The sequence below is a fragment of the Gambusia affinis genome, linkage group LG05 (assembly GCF_019740435.1).
Source record: "Gambusia affinis linkage group LG05, SWU_Gaff_1.0, whole genome shotgun sequence".
In the NCBI taxonomy this organism is placed as follows: Eukaryota; Metazoa; Chordata; class Actinopteri; order Cyprinodontiformes; family Poeciliidae; genus Gambusia; species Gambusia affinis.
Window position 1 is genome coordinate 5012142 of NC_057872.1, and position 21929 is coordinate 5034070.

General features: G+C 39.3%; 2 protein-coding genes across 2 annotated transcripts in view; one reads left to right on the forward strand and one right to left on the reverse strand.

The window, feature by feature from the left end:
* The window catches only part of zfpm2a (zinc finger protein, FOG family member 2a), a 260239-nt gene extending 239784 nt beyond the window's left edge, over positions 1 to 20455 (reverse strand). The window contains exon 1 of the mRNA XM_044117166.1: positions 17411 to 20455. The gene's annotated coding sequence lies outside the window, so the exon portion shown is untranslated. The remainder of the gene's footprint in view (positions 1 to 17410) is intronic.
* dpys (dihydropyrimidinase) lies at positions 1468 to 15927 on the forward strand. The gene is made up of 9 exons (XM_044117173.1): positions 1468 to 1773; positions 3772 to 3930; positions 4039 to 4218; positions 5686 to 5875; positions 7085 to 7241; positions 8117 to 8258; positions 9985 to 10127; positions 14430 to 14637; positions 15320 to 15927. The coding sequence occupies exons 1-9, from the start codon at positions 1522 to 1524 to the stop codon at positions 15377 to 15379; spliced, it is 1491 nt and encodes a 496-aa protein (XP_043973108.1). The 5' UTR covers positions 1468 to 1521; the 3' UTR covers positions 15380 to 15927.
* Positions 20456 to 21929: the final 1474 nt, after the last annotated feature.

Sequence of the window (21929 nt, forward strand, 5' to 3'; positions counted from 1 at the left end):
TTCTAAAGCTGTCCCGTCTCCAGACATTTCTGGACCTGTCAGTTACACCTTTTGCAAAAACGCTAGAGAAAAAATAAAAAGTGAAAACATTGAACATATTTTTAGTTCTTGCCTTCTTTATTAATTGCCTGTATCATAAAGTAAAGGTGATGTCACACTGTGTGTAAGAGAGCAGTCGCTGCAAAACACGAGACATTGAGTTACTACTAGTCAGGCTGTCACCAGCTGCAGTCATTCTTTCAGTTTTATTTTTTTAATAATATTTGCTTTGTATTTTTTCCAGTAATTAAAACACGTTGAATATTTTAGTGTGGAATATCCCATAAAACTTTACCAGGTCAGAGGTAAAATAAAAGTACGTTCAGTGGCTCTACTGTGTAAGATTGTTTTTTTGCTGCTAGATGCAACAGCAGTGTTGACAAAGCCTGGGGTCCTGTGGTCTCACACACACACACACACACGCGCGCGCACACGCACACACACACACACACACACACACACACACCCACACACAGAGTCAGAGGAAATCAACCTTCAGAGGGGCTGAATTGAAAAAGTTCATTATTAGACCTCCAGTGACCCACCATTGTACTTTCTAATTTCAGTAGTTCCCCAGACGTCCTGACACCAGCCAGGTAATGATTGTTTTATTGTTCGCTGAGGAACAACGTGAAATAATTATCAATTTTTTTTTTTCTGGTTTAGAAATAATATTAAGTAAGCAAGCATTACAAACGGTACAAGTTCCTAGTTAAGACGTTTCACTATTTCACATTGAATGGTGGTATGATTGTTGATGAATAGGAGGAAACCAAAAGTTGGACACGGCCTGATGAGCATTGAATAATATTTTAGAGTAAAGTGTCGTACGACTGATTAATCAACAAACCAAAGGACGGAGAGCTGATCCTGAAACAGGCGGACTAAAAACAAATCCTGGTTACTGTTTTACAGCGGTACAACTTTAGATTTTGGAACAGGAGAGGAATGCTGGCCTCGCTCTCACCTCGTCATAACATCCTGTCTTTAATAAGTTTCTTATAAATGTCAAACGAGGCTGAGGAGGAACAGACCGACTCGGTGCATGTCCAGAACTCTGCTTAAGAGATTAATGCTTAGATAAAGTGATATGGGAACATTTTAAAAAGTACATGTCAAGAAGCATTTTAGAAATTGAGAAAGGAGTTAATGAACTGCATTAGGTCAATGAATACATAGATATATATCATGCATAACTGATTAAAATACATTGACTGATGGAAAGACTGAAGGATCTAAGGAAGTTAAGGAAAATATATCACTTTTGTTGCATTAGATAAAACTGCAGTTCCGATTTTTAACACGCCTCCCTTTGCAAGCATCTCTGAACACGTTTCCTGCAGAGTGTGGAGCTGACAGGTGAACTTTCACCTTACGCACACAAACAGAACAGAGCAGAGTTCAGTTTGCACAAACTCTCTCCCCGCTGCACATTGCAAACACTGAGCAGCAGCAGCAGCAGCAGCAGCAGGAGGAGGAGGAATGGCAGAATCCAGCAGAATCCTGGTCAAAGGGGGGAAAGTTGTAAACGAGGACTGTTCCGTCATCAGCGACGTTTACATCGAAGATGGGAAAATAGTGGAAGTTGGGCCAAACCTCCAGATCCCAGCCGGAGTGCGGGTGATTAACGCCACAAACAAGCTGGTGATCCCGGGCGGGATAGATACACACACACACATGGAGCTGGCGTTCATGGGGACCAAGGCTGTGGACGATTTCCACATTGGGACCAAGGTGCAGTATTGGTTCAATATTACACACAATCAGAGAAATAAAGTTGGGCATAGAACGCCCCCAAAAAACTCAGTTCCTCCTTAAAACGTCAATATATGACTTTTATTTTAAAAAATCTTTTAGAATGAGATTTTTTGTTGTTTGCATATTTGTTAAAACTATAACTATGTTGTGATGAAACAAGACCCTTTATGGTCTTGCTGCACCAATACACGACTCTGTCAGAAACAACCAATCAGAGATCAGGAGAAGGGTCTTAATGCTGTCAATCATCCTCATGTATATGGTGCTGACCCTTTTCACCTTCATCTGTACTATACTACAACTACTTTACTACAGTGGGGTCTGCTATAAATGCTAAGGCTAGCTAGCATGGCTACCAACAACAGAGGATAAACAGTTTTCCTGGAAGGGTGAGTTGTTTCTCTCCCATTAGCATATTTAGCAGCATGATGTTGCCAAGACCTGGACCGCTGCTTTTCTTCAGACGGTAATAGTAGTGCTGAGAGGAAGTGGAAGAGCTCAATCTTTTCATAGTTTATGTCTCATATTATACTGTCACAACATGACAGTTTAATCACCGTTTTTGTAACAAGTTACAAAAGTTGGAAGTAACTAGCTTAGAAACTAAACCCATACCTTTGCTCTCCTGATGCGTTTGTTGACTTAATCAAATCAACAAACCACCTGAATTCGTGCTACATGATTTATACAACTATATCATAAACAGGGTTTTCTCTTACACCAGAGGAGACAAAAGTCTTGATGTTAACCAGTTTTGTTCATACATGATGTTGGGGCGTTTTCTCCATGGCTGATGAGATGAGTACCTTTTCCATAATGCAACATTTGATTGGATCTTACCAAGCTCACTTATGAAATATATGAATGTTAATCTTCTTAACCAGTAAAAAGAGTTTGCTTCAAATCAGCAAAGCAGGCCCGGCGGCATGGCCGGGTATCGCCTGCCCACCTGGACTGGAAGTCGTTTGTTGCTTTTACCTCAGAGTGGCCAACTCTCTGTTATTCCTGTATCAATTTGATACAGCAGGGGCTTCCGCACTTCCAATATTAGCATCTTATGTCACTTTTTTCTGTCATTAAAACTGTTTAATTGTTAACACGCTGCAACCCGTTTGTCCGAGCCGCCTTTAAACGCAACACGAGCGCTAAGACGCTGGCGCTGGGTTTACACCTGTGCGGCAGCAAAGGAGACGTGCTGCTGCTGGGCAGGTGTGTGTTAGAATCATGGCAGCAAACCAGCAAAACGCAAAGAATTTTGCAGCTTCCCCCCACAAAACTAACCGATTGAGTTGAGTAATGCTGTTGGATGCAGGTAATGGAAAGGATGGCTAGCTAATACAAATACAGCACCTTATGTTTGTTCACTAGTAGCCTGTATGCTACTGATGCTGTTTATGTTCAAAAGTGTGTAGTACTTGCTACATTGAGTAACTTTTTTGGAAAAAAAGCTACTTATATGAGTAGTTTTACTGCACTGTACCTTTTTCTTTTACTTGAGTAATATTATTATTCCTATGTTCATTTTGCCCCCCCAAAATAAGTTGTTTCCCGCCCTGTTAAACTCGTCTGGAGCCGGGGCTGCAGCAAAGAGTCTAATGTCTGGCAGCCTTTCTGATGGCAGTCTTCTTTTCTCAAAGAAATGTTTACGTTGGAATAAGTTTGGTTTCCATCCTCGTCCGTGCAGCTGACCGTGGAAACACCATGCGACCATTTTTACAGTGAAATCAACTAAATAAAAGTGTTAATAGGCTACTAGCTGTTTGTTGACGAGCTTTACAGGCGTTAAGACACACATAGCTTGTTTTAACGTCTCCGATGGTGCAGTGGGCCGCAGTCTAATGTGAAGTAACATACAAAAGGGTCAAATTGTTTCTTTTCCGGTATCAGAGGTTTTGTGACCTATTCATCTCTTGTGAGTGTAGCTATTCTTGTTCACCAACTTCCTCCTCCGTGGTGACGCTTGCCTCTCCTCAGGCCGCTCTGGCCGGAGGGACAACAATGATCTTGGACTTCGTCATCCCCCAAAAAGGGAAGTCTCTCCTGGAGGCCTACGATGCTTGGCGTAGGACAGCCGATGCCAAAGTTTGCTGCGACTACTCTCTGCATGTCGCCGTCACGTGGTGGAGCGATGAGGTGAAGGCACAGACTCCTGCTGATGCATTACTTTTGTCAAAAGAGGCAAAACTCCAAATGTCCTGCTGTCTCCTCTGAGCTGTTGCATTTCTTTTAAATAAAATGCAGGTCAAGAAAGAGATGGAAACTCTGGCCAAAGAAAAGGGAGTGAACTCCTTCAAGATGTTCATGGCCTATAAGGATGTGTTTATGCTTCAGGACTCTGAGCTATACGCCGCCTTTTCCCAGTGTAAAGACATTGGAGCTATAGCTCAAGTGCATGCTGAAAATGGGGATTTGATCGCAGAGGTTTGTATCGTTTTTTGTTCTAAGACGTTTTAGTATTTTGCTGTTCCAATTATTTTTACGGGGGATTTTTGTCCAATTTTAAAAGGCAATTACTGGTGAAATAAAAACATTGACTATTTCCATGTTAGACTCCATAATAAAATATTTTCCTTAACACTATGAACTTGTATGCTAGAGCTGATTTCACGAGACGTTTGCCTGACTTCTGAAAGTGATTCGAGTGCAAAGACATCAATACGGCGGTGTGTTAGGGTTGTTGTAGACAGAAAAACAAAAAACAAGAAAGGAGTACATTTCGTCCAAAAAGAAATCTCTGAAATTTTCTAGAAAAAAAAAAAAAAAAAGAAAGAAATTTCCGAGTTAGAAAAGTCTAAAGTTTGACCAGTTTTTGACTTTTCAAGCTCAAAAATTTCTTTGTATTTTTTTTAGGACATTACTGAGATGAATCTAAATAAATCTGCGTTTACTCCTCTTTTTTTTCCTCTCCATCAACAACGGCTCTAATATGTCCAACGTCATACATGCAAGGCCAGATGTAGCTGTGAGTTAATGTTTGACCTTAATGGCAGCTGGGCTTCAACTATAGTGAAAACAACAAGGGTAGAAACTATAGTAAAAAATGTTGCTAAATTCACAAAAGTCTGATTTCAGAATAGCATTGAATCTTCTAAATGAAAGGATTACACATAAACAATAAAAGCACTCAGAAAAACAGCTAAATCTTCTGTTTTAGCTGTTTTTCTCCAAGTTATTTTTTGTGGGTCATTAAAAGAGATTTCAGCTGCCTTTCTCCTAACTTCATCACTTTGAGAGAAAACTGATTTGCATCAGAACCAGAACCTGCTTCTTGTTAAGGAGATCTGAACAGGATCATTTGGATCCTGTTTTTCAATCAAACCACCACCAGGGGGAAGCAAAAGCCAGAGAAGCTGCTTGTATAACAGTGAAGAGGAAATAAAGAGTTTTTGCTGCTGAGCAGAATTTTGATTAGCTTTTGATGATTAATAGTTTTTAGGAATTTTAATTTTAAATCCAAAATTCTTATTCATGTTATACTTTTTGCAGTGAAAAAAAAAAAGCATTTAAAGCGCCAGTTACTTTGATTTCTCCATAAACAGACATTAGTGTTTTATTATAATTCAATCTGACAGATATTTATTCAGACTTTGAATTATACTTAACGTGGGTCCAATCAGTAATTTAGTTACTTTTGACCGCATTGGGTTTGTATATTAGGGATATCAGAGTAACTGGGGCCGAACACACAAAAGAAAATTGAAAATAATGCAACATTTTCTTCCACTTCACAATTACTCTCTACATTGTGTTGACCCAGAACATTAGGTTTTGTGGTTGGACATAGTATGGGCCAAAGTTCATGAGGTATCAACACTTTTAGAAGGCCCCGCTTTTCTTTTGCACTTCATTCTGCCTTTGTTGCGTCTGTCCTCTGCTGGGACACTAAAGGGGGCCAAGAAGATGCTGTCCATGGGAATCAGGGGGCCTGAAGGTCATGAACTCTGTCGGCCAGAGGAGGTGGAGGCCGAGGCCACGCAGCGAGCGATCACCATCGCCCACGCTGTCAACTGCCCGCTCTACGTGGTCCATGTCATGAGCAAATCTGCTGCCAAGGTGGTGGCTGATTCACGCAGGGACGGTGAGTGGGGGCTACTGCCGACAGGGGCGTGCCTAGACTAGGCAGGGGCCGCAAACCACAAACATGTTGCATGTTCTTGTTCGCATTCAGAAATTTTGCAGATGCGCGCACAAATGCTTTCTGTGTCGGCTTCGCTACACACAGACTTGCTACCATAGCAACCGACTGACAACAGCATCAAAATTCATCACTAAAACACATGCAAACATTTCACACTTAGAAGAGAACATTCACTCCTTTACAGTATCATGTTTTCATGCTTCATGTTTATTTTGTTATTGATAAGTCATCTTCTGAACACAGCGGTGGTTAATTAGCTCATTTAAACGCCTGCTCTTCTGATGATTTGTCAGAGAGTTGCTATGTGGGTCACCTTAATGTCTTTGGGGGTTTTTTGAGCTGAACCTAAACAAATTCTGCAGCACATCTACATGTTAAGGTTGTCAAAGTCAGGCTAGCATAACTGAACCAATCTCTCCCTCGCTATTTTAGTTAAAATTATGAAGTAGGTTTGTTTGTTACAGTGGTCTAGGACACTCATTTGTCTAGTAGTCATAAGACAATTTTATTTTTTCACATATTTTCACACAATTAGTCTGTTTAGCTTAGAACAGCTTAACTATATAACAATTTTTGGTGCTTTTATACCAACACTATTTAACTTATTAGCTTAACGTGAAAATTTTTGAACCATTACACACTACAATTACCCCCTGTTCTCCTTTTTGAAGGGTTTTTTTTATGCGTGTAGTAGTCTAAGCCTGTTTTTCTAATTCAACACAATATACATAAACCTGCCAATGGGACTATTTGAATTTTGGCCAAGTGGCTATAGGAAATTAGGCACGTGGCTGTAATCTCATGTATTTACATGTGAATGTTAATTACATGTAATGTCCCGTTTAAAAAAAAAAAAAAGTAAACTTTGAAAAAAAAAATTAACACTAAAACAAAATATTAATGTCGGCTGTAAAACAACAAAAGGAGCATTTCCGTTATCTACTGACACGGAGTGTGGACAAAATGCTAATCTATGTACAATATGATATGAACAAACTGACTCACAGCTTTAGCTGGGGTGGAGAGCTGATCATAATCCTATCCACAGATGTGGTGACGACAGACAAAGAGCCCAGATAGAAAATGCAAATAAACGATGCTCTGTTGTAATTGAAGTGTGTCTTATTTTTATTTGTTTTTGCTTTACAGGCCGTGTGGTGTTCGGGGAGCCAATTGCAGCTGGGTTAGGCACTGATGGGACCCACTACTGGCACAAAGACTGGGCCCATGCTGCTGGTTTTGTTATGGGCCCTCCTCTTAGACCTGATCCAAGCACCCCAGCGTACCTAATGGACCTATTGGCCAAGTAGGTGGACATAAAGACAAAATGTGCCAAGCAATTTAGCATGTAGCCTATAGGTGCATCTTAAATTACAATATTGTGAAAAAGTTTTATATTTTTTGACACTTATTTCAGGAAGTGAAACTCTTGTATTACATAATTACTGCATCATTGCAGCGTGGCACGGAGGTGATTAGCCTATTGTTGGAAGTCCAGAAACTAGATTTCCAAATGAAATGCAAATTTCACTTTCATGTATAAAGCTCACATTGGACCCCAGAGCAACAGCTCCATTCTTTTTCTCCTTAACCCAGGTAAGGCCCTTGCAGCCCAACTATAGGATTCATCTGTGCTTAGAGGCTCTTGGAGAACTGAAGACTGTAGCCAACTGAGCCAGACTGAAAAAAGATAATTGAGCGACAACTTAAAACAAGTTGAGTTAATTCGATTACATATAACAAACATACTTTATTTATATTAATTAAACATAATATATTTACTTGGATAAACTTGATTTGCTTACTTGGAACAAATTTACTAAATGTTTTTAGTTGGATTGCCCGTTTTCTTTTTTCAGTGCATTGAAAGTGTTTGGAGTCAACTCACTGATTAAGGGTGTGATACAAAGACTTATATTTAACTTTTTTCACAATATAAAAATTTTGAGAGAGAATTTCAGGTGGTCATTCCCTGCAAGCTGTAATGATCAGAATTATGAGAAATAAACACTTGAAATGTGTAATCAATCTATATAAATTGAGAGTTTCACTTTCTAAAAGTATGGAATCCTTTCACAGTATCTCATTTTTTTAAATTTTTTAACTTTTAACAGTTCTTCTAGGTTGAGAATTTATCAGATTTAAAATGTGAAAGTCTTTATTTTATAATTTTGTGTTTAGTGATGATTTGAGTGTCACGGGAACAGACAACTGCACCTTCTCTGTGTGCCAGAAGGCCCTGGGCAAAGACGACTTCACTAAGATCCCGAATGGAGTGAATGGTGTGGAGGACAGGATGTCTGTCATCTGGGAGAGAGGAGTGGTAGGTCTGCATTAAACATCTGCTCTGTGTGTGGCACTAAACAGCTCAGAGACAAAACAATAAACAGATTTAAGCTTACTGTCTAACCTGAACCAATCTGCTTACATTTCTCCATTGTGTTGCTCTATCGCATGACACCTCTTCATATTTAAAAAAAAAATTATTTTAAGATTTTTGGTTGCAAAGGGAAAAATGTGAAAAAATTCAAGCGGTGTGTACATGCCTTCAAAAACACTGTCCTTGTTTCGGAGCAGCCAATGCAGAATGACAATCTGTGTTACTCCCCATTGTTCACTGGTGTGTCCGAATAAGAGCTATGTATGTAACTATGCATTTAAAATGTAACTCCAACATGGTGAAGAGAAAAGGAAAAAATGCACATAGTCACAACCTAATCTCTGTGTGTGTGCCTTTGTATTTGATGCACTGTAAGGAACATTTTCCTAACACATATGTTGTGGGGCGCCATTTTTGGGCTAACGTAAATTAAGTCCAGGTTAGGTTTGGGGTTGGCGTCAGTTAGTCCATAGAAATTGATAAATGGTGAATGGAAGTAAATACATAGTCCCTGTGAAGACAGATAGATACTCTGTGTGCGTGTGTGTGTGTGTGTACTTGCATATATTGCATATTGGGAACCACTTTCCCCATTTTCACTGACAAATTGAGGTCATTTGTGGAAGTGAGGACATTTTTCGGGTCCTTATTAGTTTTGCAGCTCTATTGTCTTCTGCTTAAGTTTAGAGGTACAGTGTGAATTACGCTTTGGGTAAGGTTAAGGATAGCAATAGACTAGTAATGGTTAGGGGTAGGTAAAATGTCTGTTAGGTACAGTGGCCGACAGGTGCAAATGCGCAGCAAAAGAGAAAACATGCAAACAAACAAAAAAGACACCCCCGAATAAAATTAAAACAAAAAATATTATATTTATAATATTATAAAAGAAGAGATATTATATTATTAAAGAAGACATATTATATTATAATCATATTTATAATATTATAAATATTATAAAAGAGATATTATATTATTATAATATTTATAATAATATTTATAATATTATAAAAGACGGCGTATCTGAAAAGAAATATAGTAATACGTACCTTTACTTTCTTTCAAATTTCTTTCTCTGAATCTTGCATCTGGTCCCATCCTCGTCCCATATTTTCTTTGACTCCCCCTAGTGGTCTGGAGCACTTCCGTTTTCAACACTTTTTGTTTGCTGCATTTCATTCGGGGGTGTCTTTTTTTTGTTTGCATGTTTTCTCTTTTGCTGCGCATTTGCACCTGTCGGCCACCGTAGTTAGGCGTGAATGCAGTTAGAAAAATAAATGGAAGTCAATGCAAAGTCCTAATATGGGTAGAAATGCAAACTTGTGGGTGTATTCCTTGCATACAGTAATGTTAAAAGCCCATTTCTGTTTTGTTTTTTTTCTGCATTGCAATCAGAAAATGTAATAAAGTCACAAAGCAGCAGATTTGCTGCAGAGTTGCTGACGCTGCGTTCTCCTGCTGTTGCTGTGAGGAGTGTTTTCAGCCAGGCTGGAAAGATTTACTACGAGCAACAGTGCTTACAAATCACAAATTATAGATGATATTTTGGCATGAGAGGGCTGCCGCTTGCAAAGTTAAGTGCTGACCTATTGTGTGCTAATTCCATATATATTCGTCATTTGCCGTGGGCCCCTCACGTTCTCTGCGCCCTGTCCTCCCCCCCCCCCTTCAGCACAGCGGCAAAATGGACGAGAATCGATTCGTGGCCATCACAAGCAGCACCGCAGCAAAAATCTTCAACTTCTACCCGCAGAAAGGCCGCATCGGCAAAAACTCAGACGCCGACGTGGTGGTGTGGGACCCCAACCTGACGAGGTGAGGACCCCATGCTTAGGAAACCTTCAAAACCCAAGGTTCTCATATGTTACAGTTGAAATATGCCAACACTTCCGTCAGCGGGGAAGTGCACACGGTGCTGCTGGAACACCGGGGAGACGTGGGACTTCAACGCATAAGATAACAAATAAGATTAACAGTTCAGGATTGTAGCACTTGAAAGCATACACTTTATAGATAGGAGGCAACTAAAAAAAGAAGCACTCTATCTTTCGTGTTGTGCCACCTTAACACATGCAAAGCTGATTACGAATGTGCATCATCCAGAAGTCTGGATGTCATCTTTTATCTGCAGAACACGATTTACATCTGAATCCGGCTGAACGTTGGAAAGGTTCATTTTTAGAGGGGGATGCAGAGGTTTTTTTTTTTTTTTTTTTTTGAAATTATGTTTTCAAGGGAAGCATTTTTAATACTGTTACATAAGCCAGATACGCAGTTTATCAGTGGGATGATGCCCATGGGGAACTGTGAGGATCTAAAAGTGACAAATATTTCATGTGGGAGCTCCGACAGTCATACAGCATTGAACAGTTTTCAGATTATCTTCAGCAACCGGCTTAGAATGTCACAATGCTGCGTTTAAAAACAGAAAGAACAACAACAACAACAAAAAAAAAAAAAAATCAAGTGAACCCATTATTATTGCACCTTGATTCCAGATTTGAAACAAACAGTAGCTGTTTTGTGGAGAATTGCAAAATATCCAGACACAAAGGGCCAGGAAGCATTCTAGTGGTATATGTAGTGTCAGACTTATATAACGAGGCTGGGCTTTGCTCCGTTTGTTGCTGGATCTTAATTGAGCCCTCAGGGAATATCTCTACACTGCAAAAATACAAGCTCTTACCAAGTGGTTTTGGTCTAATTTCTAGTGAAGATATCTTAATTGACTTGAAGACAAAACTAACTTAAAGCAAGAAATAGGAGCTTTTTTTAAGTCAATAATTCCTTAAAGGGGTACCAGTATTATGCGTTTCAGGGCACATAGAGGCATTTTATAGTGCAACTATGTTACCTTCAGAATTATAAAAATACAATGTATATTATTACTTAAAAGAAATTTTACTTTGTAATGCAATGCCTTGAAATTGGGCCTCTGTCTCTTTAAAATCTCCTGTTCCTTTTGAAACTCTGCCATCAGAAAATTATCACAACATGGCTCCTCTAAAAAAACCTTTTAACAACTTTTTATCAGCGTTGCACTGAGAAGTAGCTCCTATAATGAGCTCAGAAGATGCACAGGTCCACCAGGTGTTTGCCAATTGCTGCTGGCTAGTCTGAAGGAGCTGAGTGAGGAAGTAGGTGGGAGGACTGATCTGTGAAGTGAAAGCTTATAAGCTTGGAAACTACAGCTCAGAGGAGGAGCTTCGCCAAGAAGGCAGAGCTAGGTCCACCCTGTTTCGACCAGCTGAATGGTTGCCATGGGAGATTAAAGGATTTCTCAAATAAGCATGAAAGGATCCAGGCATCACTCCAGGTATGTTTTTGAAGAGGGAATAATACAACATTATATAAAGCTGAAAACATTTCAAATAGTACCTCCCCTTTAATATTGATGAAAATGTACTAGTAATAAGTCAAATGATCTGCCTCTGGAACAAGACCTTTTCTCTAACCCTACCCTAACCCTACAAGTTAAAATTTCTTCTTCCACTGTGATTATTTCTCTCATAACCAGCACTTTTCCATCAATATTAAGGGACCATTATTAAAACAAGGTCCTATATCTTGCTGAAAAGTTACTTGTAAATTAGTACTCATGAAATACACTAAAACTAATATTTGCACTAGAAACCAGACCAAAATTGTTTGGTAAGCTTTTGCTTTTTCAGTGCAACAGCTTACTGTACGTAAACTGGAGCAAAAGGATCTCTCCATTTGATGTGCTGTAAATGAATACACTGGTTACATTTGGAGACTGGTGTGACCATTAATGGATCACCGGTAGTCATGCCAATAAGTTAAAACTGTTTGTCTTCTCTCGGCTCCACACTGTCCTTCCAGTCGTAGCGTGTGTGCGATGTCATAGCGCGTTCCAGCCATGCGCTCGCCTCGTGTTCAGCCGCCGTGGCCGTGAAGTCATCTGTGAAACGGCGTAATTAATTACGCCGCAGGCACAAGCGTCGCCTCAACAACATCCGGTGGGACCGGGCACCGCAAACGGTTGCGTAACCAACACTCGCTCGAGTCGCCTCGTTTCTCATAATCGAGCTGCTTGAGTAATGAGGACACATCTTGTTTTTGTCAGCGCACACAACGGTGGCCGTGATGTACGACTCTGGGTATCAATGAGAACGTTGGAGGCGCGTGAAAGGCGGAGGGTGGGTGGAGGGAAACGACGTATTTAAAGAAGAGACTGAGTCAGAGTGGTGTTACTCTACCATGCCGATCTGGTCTTTCAGTTCGATGTGATTAATTTGTAGGGCAGCATCAGTCTGCGTACAGCGCAGAGGGTTGTTTATGGAGAGATTTTCTCCAGCATCCGAAAGCAGAACTAATGGGCTTCAGAATACATCAAGCTACAACTCCAGAGCCAACTGGATTCATTAATCGAAATGCATACGATCTTTACAAGTGAAGACAAAACTAACCTATAAAGTGGAGTTCATGCATATTTTTGCAAATTTTTATAACTGAATTAAAAATTATAAAAAAGAAAAGAAAAAATTACTTCCTTGAGCAATACCAGATTATAGTATTGATGTGTTGGTGTGTGGTCTGTGGTGAAGGCGAGTTTGGATTTCAAACTGAATCTCACGTCTACATAATCCTAGGCTACAGAAGATGATGGATGTGTTGCTTGTGTTTTCCTCAGGATTTGTTAAAAGCTTGGCAAGGTGCTGCCATCAGTGTGCTGTAACCATCGGGCAGCTTTGCACTGTTTGACACTTCCTATCTAAATAGCATCCACGTCTAACCCACAATGTAAATCTTCACCCAGAACAACCTGGTGGCTCACCTCCACCAGGTTTTACTACTGCAGCTTAGGGGGGAAAAAAAAGACCCAACAACGTACATTTAATTTAAATAATTTCAGCGATGCTTTTTTTAAAAAGGAAGTTAGAAGACCTATCAAGTCATTATCCAAGATTCTTTAAAAGATACAATTTAGTCCAAAATGAATCATACCCCTCAGATTTATGTGTAATCTAATCTTTTATTTTTACCAACACATTTCTATTAACTGGAAATAATATGAACCTTTCCTAGTAACCCAGTGAGTGTCCACTTCTTGTTTCTGAAGAATTATGGAAAATACAGAATTAGGGTGATTGTGTATTTTCCAGAAAATACAGAATCATTTCTGTAACCATTTCTGCATTATAATTATGCAGTATTATAATGGCAACGATACCATCATCATCAACTCATTATGATACCACAGCAAACATGCAAAAAGATTAAATCTGATTGAAATAATTCCACTAAGGATTTTTCCATTTATTATTGAATGTAATGTATATGGAAATGTACAAATCTGCACAGGGTATAAATATTTTGGGGTTTAAATGTGGGAAGGAACTCCTGTGGTGGACTGTATCGAAGTGGATCTGAAGAAAACTTTGTGGTGCTAGAATCCTGAAAATACAGACAGAATATTTTTCAGTCCAGACATACAATCAAATGAAACATAATTAGTTTGTGTGGAGATATTGTATGTTTTTAATGGTCCAGAACTAAATCTGACCGAGATCTGTGGGATCTCCTGAGAAAATCTCAAAGTGTAATTATAAAAAAAAAAGAAAAAAAAATGTGGGTTGAAAAAGATCAGCTTAAATTGAATTACACACTTTTGAGATCACCTATATCACGTTACTAAGAAATAAATGCAGTGGTTGTGGAAAATAAATCCACTTCTATAGTGAAGAAGTTCATGAGTTCAGATTTTGCGTAAATTAATTGTTTTGTTTTGGGGTTTTTTTTTACTTTACGTAATAGATGCATTTTTAAATTTGTTTTGGTGAAAATTGAAAAATACTCATTCCACATTTTTATGCAACTCATACCACACTTGATATCCAGATTCAAATTTTAGTATTATGATGTGTAAATACTCCAGTAGTCTTTGAACTGATGGGACATATATGAAATACATACATGTTGTAATGCTTTTTACTGACAGAACGAGGCTTTGATTATGCTGTATGAAAGAGAAAAAAAAAAAGTCATGAACGTTAAACCTTAGTGATCGCTGTCTGACTCAGTCAGGCTCACTGAAGAACTTTCCTCTCAGCTGCAGCCAATTACTGAACAGTTCTGATGTTTCGGACTCTGCAGGAGGATATCGGCCAAGACCCACCACCAAGCCGTGGACTACAACATCTTTGAGGGCATGGAGTGCCACGGCGTCCCCATAGTCACCATCTCCAGAGGGAAAGTGGTTTATGAGGACGGGCAGCTCCACATCTCACCGGGACAGGGCAGATTCATTCACAGAGGCCCGTTCTCAGAGTTCGTTTACAAAAGAATCAGGCAACGAGACCAGGTGAGTCGATGAACGCGTCGACGTCAAGACAGCACAGCGTACCGTTAAATATATACCTCCAACATCCAAATAATTCACCACAGCCACTGCCTGCTAACTACATCCTGCTGAAAGTTTGATTTAAAAGTCTTTGGGTAATCTACAACTCATCTGCACCAGTTTATACCCACATAAACTTACTTAGCAGTCACTAGCTACATTTCCTTTTAAAAAAAAAATTTAAAATTAAAAATCATATTCAGCTAATGTAGAAAAAACTAAATTTTGCATTTGAGGAGTTTCCGTTAAATAAGAAATGCTTTTTTTTTTTTTTTTTTATCGCACACAAATAAGTTTGTTCATGAGATAATCATTCTCCAACTACTGATTGTCATCTTCTACGTGGTTTGTGCCAGTGGCAAAGTAAAGTTGTTGATTGAATGACTCGTGTGATGCGAAAAAAGTGTTGCCATTGCATTTTTGTACAAATGTCAACCAAACAGACCCCTCTTCCTCCTACTGCCAAAACGTTTTATCCAAAACCTAGAATTCCTCAAATTTGCCTGATTTCTATTAAGCGAATTCATTTCTGAAATGTCAAATTGTGTTATTCTATGGTCAACAGAAACACAGCTACTGGTGGATTCACTGAGCTGCATAAAAGAAACTTAATCTTTCTTTTGGCTTTGTGTGTCGCCTGCAGGTGGACAGACCTGCAGCTGTGATCAGAAAGCCCTACGAAGGCAAAGTCATCTCCGTTTGAACTGACCGAGAACATGAAAGTCTGTCTGGACGTCCAGCTGTGTCCCTGCAGTATGACCAAGATGCTATCAAAGCAGTAAAGAAGGGACGTTTCTTATAGATATGACAGTTTTAGACATTTAAAGTGTATCCATTGGTTATGTTAACACTACTCAACACTTTGTTCAGCTTTCTGCTGGAAGATAAAACTGTGGTACATTTCTTCAGCTGTGTCAGGCTTTCAGGATGGGTCTGCTCAACGGGCTGGTTTGTAGAACCCACTAAATGTTTTTAGCTTTCATGCTAAAATATTTCAAGGTGATAATGTTTTAGCACGATTTCATGTTTATAAGATGGTAGGAAAACAAATAACTGTACCATTCATACACTGCATATTGTGGTAGTTGCCTAGATGTGAACTTGCATCTGCTTCTTTTCTTCTTTCATGCCAGTTTCCTTAATCTTTAATCCCCATTTCTCCCCAGTGCTTGTTGCCCTTGGCAACGGGATTGATTTTTCTCAACCCAAAAGCATATTTTCATTTGATTAAATATTCATGAAAAACACAGACATCTGCATGAAAGTGTTCAGATTTACTTGATTGACCCAAACGGGCTGCACGCTGATCAAGCCATCTGAGCCGGCCCCATGTGCTACATCTATGCCCATGTATGGAGATGCATTCTCTCATTTTGGTAGTAAAGAAAAAAAAAAGAAAAGGTCTGCAGCCGTCACTGAGCATCATGCGCTCCTTCCCATTGGGCTTGGCGTGCCGCCGTGGTTTTATGCCACGGGGCCAGTTAAGACACAGCGTGAGCTTATCAGGTTGCCACACGGGTCAGTGGCGGCGTGTGACTCACAGAAGGTCTACTCATGCTTGAGCAAATGCTACTTCCTTCCTCTTGTCTCTGGCAGTACAATGCTAGATGAGGGAAGCTGTGATTTATGAATTTTTACTGTACCATAACGCATTTCTACGAGACATCAGCACCACACTCCGGATGATGTAACCAGCTGTGCTCCTTTAGTCAGCAAAAACACACAACCATGACTTGCCATTTTAATTCAAACAGACAGATAAAAATAAGGCAAAACATTTTCATTTTCTTTAAGTTACGTAAAGAGGTTCTATGAAACCAACCCTCTCTGGCATAGCTGGATTGGCCATTGGAAGCTGTGGGACGTTTCCCGGTTTAGTCTAGTTGCTACTGCAAGTATCTTCATAGACTTAAAATTAAGACAAACTACTATAAGTAACTTTTCAGCAACTGATAAAAGATCTTGTTTTAAGAAAGATCCACTATTGTGCTTCCTTTATCAGGCTAGGATAGTTTAGCGGGCTACACAAAAGATTTTCAATACGTTTAATACACAAAATCATTCTCAGATATTAAGATTTCACCCCATAAGTTCTGCATGTTTTTAGCTCATTAAGGAACGCGCTGTTTTAGGACTACGTCACGATTATGCAAATAAGCTGCTGCTGCTGGCCCCGACTCAGCGTTGACATTCGCACCGCAGACACAAGAAAATGGCTTCCAATATAAACAGTGATACAAACAGACATCTTTGAACCCGAACAGGAACAAGAAGCACAACAATTAATCAGAACTCTTTTTTTCTTTTTCCCCACAAATGCGACCTTTTTTAAATATATATATATATATATATATATATATATATATTTTTTTTTTTTTTTTGTTTGTTTGTTTGTTTGTTTGTTTTTTTTGCGAGATGAGACTGAGGAGAAGCACGTCTCTCAACAAGTGAAAAAATAAAAATAAAATAATAATAATAATAATAATAATAATAATAATAATAATAATATGACAATATCAGTAATATCTGAGTGTCCAACTTGTTTTCCCAAACACTGTATCTTCTCAATGTACATTATCGCTTTCAATTAACTACAATTCCGACAGTAAGTGCGCAGATATTGTGGGTAACGTAACGTGAGATACAGTACAAGCAGAGGCGTCATAGAGCACAGTGTTAGCTTGGGCTAAATGACAACAATACAAAACATATCTATAATACTATGTGTACTTACATCTCCGTCATCTGCAGAGTTGTGACGAACAGTAGGAACAGAACCTTCCTCTAGTCGAAGTCTTTTGGTAAATCCTTTTGGTTGGTGGTTTTCAAAAGGCTCCTTCCCAAACTGATTTGCGCAGACTACAACTTTGTCAATACCACAGGGACGTTTCAAGCAAAGATAAAATGAAGCCACCCAGCTCTGTTCTCCAAGACTGGGAGAACATGGACAAATGCTCAGAATTGATTGATCGCAGCCAAGAGCAAAACGTTTTCATTTCCCAGCAGCCATTGCAGCGGTAATTCAGCAGAACAAAGTTTGCGGTCTGGTAACGAAGTGGGAGGAGCTCCACTTGGGTAGGTAGTCAGGTGAGGGGCTGGGATCGCCTGGGCGTTGCTAAATAAAAAAAAAGTGCAACAATTTAGAGGTTTTTTGAAACAGGTGGTTTTGCAGACACCTGTAGAACATTTACGTATTCCCCAAAAACGACCAGGTGTCTTTCTTTTCTTTTTTTGGACTGTTTCTAGAAGCAGTACCCAAATGGAAGAGCAGAAACATGCAGAAAGAAAATTCTGCATAATACTGGGCCTTTAATAGTTACATACTTTAAAAGCCTTTATAATAATTAAGGTTTATGTACACTACATCCATTATTATTATTATTATTTTAGTCATTAACTATGTATCCATTTGATTGTCATGATAATTTTGAGTGAATTTTTAAAAAAGGAAAATATGAATTTCATCTACAAGTTTGAAGCGACTCAACCAGGCTTTGCAAACCGTAATTTCATCAGATGTTGACGTTACGCATGATTGATATGCTGATAAGTAAATACTAAATACACACAATAGTGACAAAAAACTAAGTCAACCAACTGAAACTAACTGACTAACTAAAAAACATTTTTAATACAATCTTATCAAAATATCAAGGTTTATTCTGGGCTTCATTATCATCATCTACAAATACTGAATTCTTTTAAACGGTGAAGCAAATTTTGAAGCTAGGAAAGGCAGACCTTTTCAGTTATACGTGTTTTAATAATGGATGGTTCATTTACTAATCCGACTGTTTCCCCCTATGGAACATTATGCTACAAACATCCTACCATCCATATTTTTTCTACCAGAAAATAGTGCCAAAGAAAAGCATGCAAGTCAACAGTTTTTGACCTTTTAATACTCAGCCATCGCCTCTCGGAGTCGAAGCTGGCTGTGAGCTCTAAGAGAGGCGAAGAAACTCCTGAAAGATCTGTACAGGAAATGACAGCGCAGGAAAAGGGAGAGCACATGTAGCATATATCTGTCATGGGTTATATAAGCAACTGGAGCTGCTCTACACTCTGCAGCATGCACAGACATAACATCTGAATGCTTCACACCGATAATGAGGTTCCTTCCAGCCTTCTCTGTGTGAAAAAAAAAAAACCCACAAAAATCTATTTTTATGTGAAATATGGTCTGATGTTTGTCTAAAAATAATGTTACCTGTCTCCTTACACAATGAAAGTGAGAACTCGGTGAAGCTGAGTTGAACTGACTCATGGTTTGAGAGACGTGTGCAGACATATCACAAGAGGTGCAATGAAAATAGCACAGTTTAATGGAATGTTATATTTATTATGTTCATATCTTTGTCACATCAGTGTGTCGGCTCAATCAGATCTGTCAGCTTAGTGTTTCAGAAAACTCAAAAAGATAGTAGTTTACAGTTTTTGTTTATTAGTGGTGCTAAAAAAAACATTAGGGAAACTGTGTGTTACAGTTTCAGCTCAATAAGGTAACTTGGAGTATTGGCTGATTTCCATTGTCTCTACCAATGTCAACCAGTTTTCACTTCCTCTCACACACTGCTTAAATCAGCCTGATACAATGTTTTCCCGGGGGAGCTGGACACAGTGACCCGCAGGCGTGCATGGAAGTCATCAGATTATACTGGAATGTCTCAGTCAGGATGCATTTGTCCCAAATATTTATCCAAGAAAATTAATTATATTTACCCAGTTCCAGTCTGATGCTTTTTTAAATTCATATATATATATCTTAGAAATGGCATTTTGGCAAACTCTGGTCAATTTGCAGCAATTCTAAGTCCGTGTCAAATAAAGACATTCTATTCTGTCAGTATGTCAGAGTCAACATGATGTAATTGTTTTCTACTTAACTCACTCACCAATAATGTTTTGGGCCCTGGAGTAGCAGTTTTTCTTGACAATGAACATATTTTGTTTGAACTGTAGTTTCTGCCAGACGGAAACATGATGTCAACAATGTGCTAGCTACATAACATAGTTTATTTTGGTGAGAATAGCTACTGTTATCTTCAGACAATATGTTGTAAAATGTGTTATTATACAGTCTTCAGTGATCTTCAATGATCTTACTTCTTGCTCCTGTCGGTGATGTACTGAAGCTAACTTTACCTTATTTGCGCTCTGTTTTGATATGACTTGTTGATTTGACAGTTTGTAACACTTTTCATTGTTGTTCACTGTAAAAAAAACAAAAACAAAAAAAACTTGCAGGAAAAAGTTGAACTCCTGTTTTAGAAACGTAGTGCTTTGTATTGAACATGATACAATTCCAAAACAAGTGTTTGAGTTGCTCTCTGTGCAGCTCCTCTCAAATAGCCAGAGGAACCTGAACGCAACATAGAGCAGTCACATGACACAGACCAGAAGCTGGAGCAGCTAGTAGTGTCATCTTGAGACCCAGCCTTGGTAGAGAAACAAAGTAATGTGTACGACACTTAGTGTAGTGTTCTCAGTTGTTGCTTTAAACACCTGGCCTCACATGGGACAGATGGCTCTCTGGAGGTGCAGCGAACAAAATCGTAGACCACTGGCCCTGCTGAATGAGTCTTGGAGGTTGAGTTTTGTCATCAAAAAGTCTTGATTTCGATCTCAGATCAGATCATTCCTGATCTTAACCAGGAGAAAAGATAGTTGATTCCAGGTTTTGTGCATCCACACAAATGTATTCTTTAAATACCATGATCCATGTTTCTTCTATACTGAAGATGGACCATTAAAAACATTCAGTGTCTTAATCAAACCTGCGACTGACTGAACATGATAGCATTATGGGTAAACAGAACCAAATCTTTAAGCAATACTCTGAGGCTCATCTTTAGGTCGGAAGAACATTGGACACCAGAAATGTAGCTAAAGAGAGAGAGAGAGAGAGAAAAAGACTTCTGGTTAGAGGCGTTGTTTAACGTACATTTAGCACACATAGCATAGTGCAATAATTTTATAGGCTAACCTTTAGAATAAATGACATAATGTTGCTCTTATTTTCTTTCTTGTTCGTTTGCAATCTTTTTCTCAGGATCTTGCGATGCAGGAACTCCACCCTTGCATTGCTGGCATCGGAAAAGAACCGATCGCAGACCATTAGTCTGAGCTGGGAGACTTTGGAAGCCATCAGAGCCATAATGATCAGGGTGATGAGGATGGCGCTCAGCGGCAGCACAGAGTTATACAACAGCAGCTCCGGTTCAGGGAGACACTTCCTCTCAAACAAAGTCACGGAGTAGGAAAAATCCATTTGACGGTTTTCTTCTTCTATCTGTATGCCTATCAAAGTCGCAATCCCCTGAAAAGGAAACAGAGTGAGTCTTCTGATTAACCAAAATATTAAAGGGAAGCTCTGCAATGGCTTATTAGGGCCATTGTAAGGAGAAGAGTTACACACAAAAAAACTCAGGAATTTTCTAGAAAAACAAGGAAATTTGGATTAGCGTAAAAGTTTAAAGATTTAATCGCAGAAAACATATTGAAAAAAAACTCAGAAAATTTCCAAAAGTCAAAAATATTTCAATTTTGTAACTCAAAAAATTCTTTTCTTTTCTAAAACTTCTGAGCTATATCTTAGAGTTGTTATTTTTGTTGGGTTTTTTTCTTTTGCGGAAATTTACTCTCTTTTTTCTATCTACATTTTTTTTACGTCAAAAAAAAAATCAACCTATATCAAAAATCACAAAACTTACTTTGAAGCTGATCATCAGGGGCACATGGAATGGCTTCAGCTCCGTTAATTTTTTCGTAACAATATCAACAAAGCAGTACAGCAAGGCGTCCACCACTATAAAAAGGGCCCAGGTGACAAAGTGGGAGATTACCGGAGCGCCAAACTTCAGCATGGCTTTCCCCTCTGTGCTGGTGGGACGCACCGACGGAATGGCGGCGTACTGCTGCTCTTCCTTCGGGGTGAGCGGGAGAACGTGAGGCTTCCCTTCGGCCTTCTGCTTCTCATCGAACTCAACAAACCTCCCGCTGATGAAACTGTTCTCGTACTTCACGTCGCTGCAGTACTTTCTGACGCGTAAAGCTATGAACATGAACAGCACGAGGAAGCTGACGGCGGGAAACATCTTGTCCGTCACCGAGGAGACCGTTTCCATGACGCCCTGAACATACCTTACGGTCTCGTTCAGCCTCTGCTCGGCCTCGCTCAGCCTCAGCCTCATCACTTCCGACTCGATTCTCGGCGAAACCTTCAGCTTTGAGTCGAGGTTGACAACTCCCAG

What these genes read in the sequence shown, in the direction of transcription:
- dpys (XM_044117173.1), top strand. Translation starts at nt 1,522, where the DNA reads ATGGCAGAATCCAGCAGAATCCTGGTCAAAGGGGGGAAAGTTGTAAAC. An exon ending in ATGGGGATTTGATCGCAGAG is followed by an intron (nt 4,219 to 5,685) that starts GTTTGTATCGTT and finishes GGGACACTAAAG; the next exon opens with GGGGCCAAGAAGATGCTGTC. An exon ending in GAATCAGGCAACGAGACCAG is followed by an intron (nt 14,638 to 15,319) that starts GTGAGTCGATGA and finishes TGTCGCCTGCAG; the next exon opens with GTGGACAGACCTGCAGCTGT.